This window comes from Saccostrea cucullata, unplaced genomic scaffold (genome assembly GCF_032062105.1).
Source record: "Saccostrea cucullata isolate Sc308-1 unplaced genomic scaffold, CSIRO_AGI_Scuc_v1 ctg13234, whole genome shotgun sequence".
NCBI lineage: Eukaryota > Metazoa > Mollusca > Bivalvia > Ostreida > Ostreidae > Saccostrea > Saccostrea cuccullata.
Window position 1 is genome coordinate 1 of NW_026920545.1, and position 7,604 is coordinate 7,604.

A 7,604-nucleotide genomic window follows, 5' to 3' on the forward strand; every position below is an offset into this window, starting at 1 on the left:
TTTACAAATTTTTATTAAATTACAGTTGTACATGATTTTTAGAACTCAGGTGCATCAACATTTGAACATTTTCAGCTTGAACCAAAATTTAGCAAATAGCTTCTTTTCTGTTTATGGGCATTAAATAAAGTAACCAAGTGCATAGGATGCCTCTGAGATTTGTGAATTTTAGGGCCCCTGGGTCAGGGCTTCTTGTACATGGTCTGAAAATAATTTAATGCTTTCAAATCTGCAATTTAGTATTAATCAACATGATGAAATAAAATTTCCAAAAAAAATGGAAGATGTGGCTGAGGGTCAGTGGTTCCTGTGGGATGGGGTGGACAACTGATAAAAAGTAGAAATGCATTTTCTCTTTGTTACTCTGATCTATCTCTGGGTATTGGTAACCAAAGTAAGCATGCCGAGTGCAAAATTATGATAAGTAATGGTGCCTCTTTCAAAATTGTGAATTTCATGGCCTCCGGATTAAACACTATTTAACATGAATCAAATTCAATTGTCATAATGTTGTTGCATGATACTCAGGTGACCTATAAGGCCACTGGGCCTCTTGATTATAAATATAATGCAAAATTGACATAAAAGTGATAAAACATTGTCAAACAGAGTTGTACTATATCAATACAACAAATTAAAAAAAAAAAAAAAGACTTCTGTAAACATCTACAAACATAGTATGGGAGGATATGGAAAAAGAGGAAGGATATATTAGGGTTCTTAACCCTTGATTGATTGTTTGTTGTTTAACGTCCCTCTCAAGAGTTTTTCACTCATATGGAAACAATACCACTTGCGGGTGGAGAGCTGCAAATTTTGTCATATGCTCGGCAATTGCAGTCTTATTAAAATTAGATGTTAGATCCGCTCACACACTTGCTATATAATTGTTATGTAGTGAGTGGATCTTACATCTATCAATGGCGATGTAAGGATCAACTCTTTATTTCGCGACTCTAAAGCAGACGCTCTAACTACTGTGTCACACGAGTGACAAGGTACTTATTGCAACCAATTAAAGGATAATACATTGTTACTAATGTGAGGCCAAAAATAAAAAAAAATATTGTTTGCAATTGCCTACTGACCCACTGAAAATGCACCTGACTCAAACTTTTTTTGCCATTTTTTAAATATTTAAATATTTTAAAATTCATTTCCATTTTATGGAAAATGTTTTCATGTTAATATCAATCTGTGTTAAAGTGTAAAGATTTTTCTTGTAAAGTAGGGCTATGAAAAGCTCTATTACTCAATGCGTAACAAATATCCAAAAGTTTAATAATAAAAAAAGAACCGCTATCTACTCACTCAAAAAATTATCAGTCCGCAACTGCAAACAATTTTTTTTTAAGCTTGGCCTGACTTACATGTACAGCAAAACTCGCTTAGTACAAACATGGATATTGCGAATTTACGGATATAGTGAAGTTATCTTCCATCCTCAACTATATAAATTTAATGAATTTCTTATACAACTATAACAACTTTCTATATATCTATTTCAGATTTATGAATGAAATACATGTGTTTAAAGTACTTGCAATTTTCTTCATTACAATCACACTGCTTATCATAAACATCACAGCATAAATGTTTCACTAAATCTGCACTAGGAACAGAATTATAAGATTCTAACAGTTTTTTTCTACGACACATCTCTATGTTCTTTACATAATCAAGCATATCAATATCTAACTTACGTAGATGTCTACTACTGTAAAAAAGTAATTCATAAGACTGTGTGCCATCCCTACCAGCATGCCCTAACTGTTGCATGAAGCCATCCAAATCTTTGGGTGGTCCATAATGAATAACATGTGTTCTTTACATAATCAAGCATATCAATATCTAACTTACGTAGATGTCTACTACTGTAAAAAAGTAATTCATAAGACTGTGTGCCATCCCTACCAGCACTCCCTAACTGTTGAATGAAGCCATCCAAATCTTTGGGTGGTCCATAATGAATAACAATTTAATACAATTTTTAGAACAATTATAGTACTACAGGTACATAGATACATTTTTACTCTTAATCACTTTCAGATTCACTTAAATTCTTTGATGTATCTGAACTATAATCCTCACTGGATTCACTTGAACTTTCTATATCTATTTCAGATTTATGAATGAAATACATGTGTTTAAAGGACTTGCAATTTTCTTCATTACAATCACACTGCTTATCACAAACATCACAGCATAAATGTTTCACTAAATCTGCACTAGGAACAGAATTATAAGATTCTAACAATTTTTTTCTACGACACATTTCTATGTTCTTTACATAATCAAGCATATCAATATCTAACTTACGTAGATGTCTACTACTGTAAAAAAGTAATTCATAAGACTGTGTGCCATCCCTACCAGCACGCCCTAACTGTTGCATGAAGCCATCCAAATCTTTGGGTGGTCCATAATGAATAACATTATTAACATTTTTATAGTTTACACCCATTCCTGCAGCACTGGTTGCAATAAGTACCCTAATATGCCCATCCTCTTTATCCATATCCTCTCTTATTTCCTCTTTAACCTGATCTGTTGTACAAGAATGAAACATTTCAATATAACTAATGTATTCATTTAAACAGACTTTGAACGCACAATACACTTCTGCACACAACTTTATGCTTGGACAAAATATAATATGTCGTGGACAATCAATAGCCTGATCCATGACCATGCTGATCAGCCAAGAAAAGGTAAAACTAATTTTCTCATTGACCTTGACCTTATTGACAAAGAGTTTAATGTTTTCCCTATCTGGACTTTCTACAATGTCATGATAATTGACAAGAGCAAGCTTCTTCCTCAGTTTTCTTCGACTTGATCTGCTGGCTGTGGCTGTGATTACAAGGGCAGGACATGATATAAGGGACCTGACTTCCCCAATCCTACCAAACCATTCCCGAAATGGCTCATCTTTACCAGAACCTTCACCCCTGTAATAAGTTATAAAATTATTAAGCACTTCAAGCATTCATAAGGACATTATTTCTTTTAAGAAATGAATTTAATTTTTCCTCTGTTCAAAATAATAGATATAAGGGAAAATAAGTCTTATTGTAAAATACTCATGTTTAGATTTACAGTGTATAGACTTTGAAAAAATCAAAATTCATATTGATAAGAAAAAGATTTCCATGCTTGAGACGATGGCTTGAACCAATTTAAACATTGTTTGTTTGCCCTCTCCTGACTAAGAGTAAAAGTATTGGGTCAGCAAGTAGGTAAAAAAATTCCCTTAGGAAATTCCAACATATTTGTTGACGGAATAAGAGGAATAACAACAGACCCATGGGCCACATTGCTCACCTGGGTAACATGGGTTATGCAGTTCTTTAACAGATTTACCCTCTGGCTATACCTATTGTGGTCCCCTACCTCTCCCCTGTCATGATTTTATCAAGTTAAAATCAACAATATCCCAGAATGCTTCCACATAGGCTTCAGCTTTCATGGCCCAGTGGTTCCTGAGAAGAAGATATTGATTTTTCCTGTATATTTCTATGTAAAACTTGGATCCCCTACTGTGGCACTGCCCTACCTGGGGGGGGGGGGGTTCATGATTTTAACAATTAGGATGCTTACACAAGAGTTTCAGCTTTCTTAAGAGGATTTTTCCAATCTATGTAAAACTTGGATTCCCTATTGTGCCCCCACCCTACCCACAGGGTCATGTTTTTATCAATTTAAATTCTCCACTATCCAAGGATGCTTCCACATAAGTTTCAGCTTACCTGGCCATATGGTTCTTGAGAAGAAGATTTTTTAATGATCCTACCCTATTTTTGAACCAAGTTTGAATAAAATCAATCTTATCAATCTAAAATCGATGTAATTAAAATTAGATGTTAGATCCGCTCGCATACTCGCTACCACTAACATCTAACCACTCGCATATACCAACATCTAACAACATCCCATAGAGAGTCAGGTCAGAGGTCAAATTCGGAACAACTCTAGACTTATTCGCTTCTATTATGTCAACAAATATGAGAGGATTTTGCCATCGACAATTTGATTGGTTGATAGAGTTTGACCTCTAATGTGACCCTCTATGGGATGTTTTCAGATTTTAGTGTAGCGAGTATGAAAGCGGATCAAAAATCTAATTTTAATTAAATTGGGTTAAAATTGACCCAGTAGTTCTTAAGAAGTCATAAATGTGAAATGTTAAGACAGACGGACGACGGACAAAATGTGATTAAAAAAGCTTACTTCGGCCTTCAGCTCAAGTGAGCTAAGAATGAATAAATAATCTTGTGTCATGGAATGTAAAGATGTTTTGAGTTGGGCCAGTTTTACTCAGTTGGTTGGGAAAGGGTGACCAAACATTTCTGTTTTAATATACCATATAATCCCTATTACCCGCCCCTATAAGCGTCCCCTTAGGACAATAGGTCTTTTTCAATTGTCAAAAATTACGGGCCCCCTGTAAAGTTATGAAAATCAACTAGAATCGATGCATAAAATTGTAGAACATGAAAATGAAACTTAACTATTATCCAATTTCTCAATGGAAAATGAATATTAATTTAGCATAATCTGGGTGGATTATCTTTACTTTAATTACAGTTAGACATTATTTTAGTGGTTCCTTTTGTATATCTTTTTTCTCAAAAGATTTAAAAGTTGTGAAGTTAAACTATGACAAAATATACCAAAATAATCGCCCCTTTTTGCAAATTTTAAGCCCCCAAGCGGTTAATAGGAATTATATGGTATGCCTTTGAGTAGATATTATTACCAATTGATCACCATGTGTGCTTCATCAACCACAAATAGTTTGAAACTTGTAGACTCAATAAGGATGCTCCTCCACATGTCGTCAGTTAAAATAGCCTCAGGGGATGTGAATACATAGGTTGTTTTGCCTGTTTCTATTGATGTCCTATCACATTCCTTGTGAATGTAATCTGCACACAACCCCAATGAATTAAGATAGGAAACCTTAAAAAATAGCAGGTGAAAGTCCTTAGAATGATATATACATATTTTTCATTTAAATGTACTTACAGATTTAACGGGCATGTAATAGGTTTGAGATTTCTTATAAAGATATGTTTCATGAATTTGCAAGTCAAATATCCCAGAACAAAACCTCCATTTAATATCAATCAAAAAATTGTTCAAGATAGCATGTTCATTTATTAGCACTGCTATACTTTGTATCCAGGGGTTTAAAAAAAAGTGGTCCGAGGTCCTGGATCTAAAGTTTATGGGAATGGATTAGCTAATTGTTACCCTTGGATAGTCCATAGGACTAGTGGTTTTGATAGGAACAATTATTTTAATTAAAGGCATTTTATATTTTTTGACTCCCTGGAATGCTTTGTGTTGCCTCAGAAATTGATTATAAATTTAAAAATGTAAAGCATTTATTTTCATGATTTTTGTACCAGTAATTTAATGACATGGACTAGTGAATTTTACTACTAGCTCAATAGCCCTTGGACCAGTGAATTTTTGGAAAAAAATCAAAACCCCTGGTATCTCAGTATAATTATGTAGTACATGCATTATATATCAACACATCATGCTAGCTGAGTGAGTGTCCAAATTTTCTGAAAATATATTTAAGAGCTAAAAACAATTGACTGAATGATTCATGGAACACAACACTTTATCATGCTGTGCTATAAATGCTCTTTTTTAAAGTTCATAATACTAAAAGCTTAAAAGACGCTAGCCTACTTGTCAATTCCGAATACTATATTAAAATGCAAATGAAGGAAATTCGGAATTTCAATAGCCTAATTTCATCTGTTCACATGAGCATGTGGTGAATGTCAACTCTTCTTTTAACGTATGCCTTTCGCATGTATATTTAGAGCATGTCTTAAGGGTATTTTACAACAAGTTTATTAAAATTGGAAGCATAAAAACTAACCTGTTCTTTCATAATGGACAACAATGGACTTATTATCAAGACTTGGCATGGTTCGGCTTGGCAAAACATAGGAAATGCTTGGTAAGTCAAAGACTTGCCACCACCGGTTCGAATGGAAAGGAAAACATCTTGACCACCCAATAGATATTTAATGGTTTCGGATTGCAAATCTGTGAAACTTTCAATGCCAAACACACGTTTTACTTCTTCCGCCATTTTGCGAGTAATGCCGACTGCGACTAACAACGCTAATTCTCATTGGACAGACTCCTTCTGGCTCCTTCTGACAGAATCCTTCAGAAGGGAATATCATTGGTTAAAAGCTTTTATGAATATTCATGAGAACGAGAGAATTTTGCCTCACGCAGCCACGGGTTTGTGGAAATAGAATGGACACAAAACCCGTGGCTTGCGACGATGTGGTTGAACAAGGAGAGAATTCTTCGTAGATCATTAAAATATTGACCAATGCGAGTAAAGCATAGTCGGATGATGAACTTTATCGCGAACTTTTAATATCCAATCACAGTGTAGGAAATATGTCTGGTATACTGTTGACGTCAGTTGTTGAATTCGATTGCGATGGAAACAAAACTTGCCACTGACTGAATATGACGTCACAATAGAGAGGAAAAAAATATATACATGAATAACAAGCGCGTAGCTGCCTATACGCAAGTTCGCAAGTGCGTACATATCATTTTCAAAGAAAAAAAGAAAAAAGAAAAGAAAGAAAGAAAAAAGAAAGAGAGAGATTTGTTCGGAGGAAAAGAAGCACTATCTGTCTTTCAAATTATTTTACGTCTTATTGTTTCAAATTTTATTCAGAATATCGTTAAAATCCAGTCTTTTATAAAATGAATACCAAAATTCTTGAGTAAGAAAATATGATTGTTGAACCAAAATTTTCAACTGTTAATCCGCGTACGTAATCCTGATTATCCGCACAAATACATGTATTTGATGAAGGTTACCCTTTAAGGATTTAAATGTATAATAGGGCATATCGACTGTTGTAAACAAGCATGGCTCTTCGTCAACACGGCTTGATAGACGCTGGCATTATATATATCATCAGAGCAGAGGAAAATAACTTAAAAGAGGAAAGAACAAATGTTAGATTGATAGAAAAGGATGATACGGTAGTTTTGTTAGAAAAATTGCTGTAAAGACATTCTTTTCAAAGTAAAAATACATACTTGGGGTTTCCCAAGTTCTAAAAGTAGCACGCATCTTTTGATGTGTAAAGAAAATGAGGTATTAGTTTTGATTTCTTTAAAAATGTAATTAATAAACAGATAGTTGCTATTTCTAGTCGTTTTCCATGAACATAGTAAAGAAACATGTGGAAGTTTGCATCTACGAGGGTTGTCCCATAAAATCGTGGACAAAGCGTTTTTCTCGAAAAGTGATGGGCGCACTAAGCTGTAAATTTCAGTAAATATGTATTTATCATATTTAAGTGCATGATAATTTTTTTTTAATAAAATATAAGCAAAAATAAAGATTTTATTATGCTTGAATGTGCACGAGGTATTGTCCTTCGGCGCACGGTCAAAAAACCAAGGTTTTATTAAAGAATACACAAGTTTGAATTCAAAATAAAAGTTTTAAATACATAAGATTTGGATTAAAATTATCCTAATTCAATTCCACAATCTATGTTTTGGTCTTTGTAAAACTTTTAAGACATTTGCTAAAT

General features: G+C 33.8%; 1 protein-coding gene across 1 annotated transcript; it reads right to left on the bottom strand.

The window, feature by feature from the left end:
• Positions 1–19: 19 nt before the first annotated feature.
• LOC134250793 (ATP-dependent DNA helicase RecQ-like) lies at positions 20–6,303 on the bottom strand. Its single transcript, XM_062733140.1, has 3 exons — positions 5,903–6,303; positions 4,760–4,962; positions 20–2,951 (listed from the first exon to the last, which is right to left on the bottom strand). The coding sequence occupies exons 1-3, from the start codon at positions 6,116–6,118 to the stop codon at positions 2,036–2,038; spliced, it is 1,335 nt and encodes a 444-aa protein (XP_062589124.1). The 5' UTR covers positions 6,119–6,303; the 3' UTR covers positions 20–2,035.
• Positions 6,304–7,604: the final 1,301 nt, after the last annotated feature.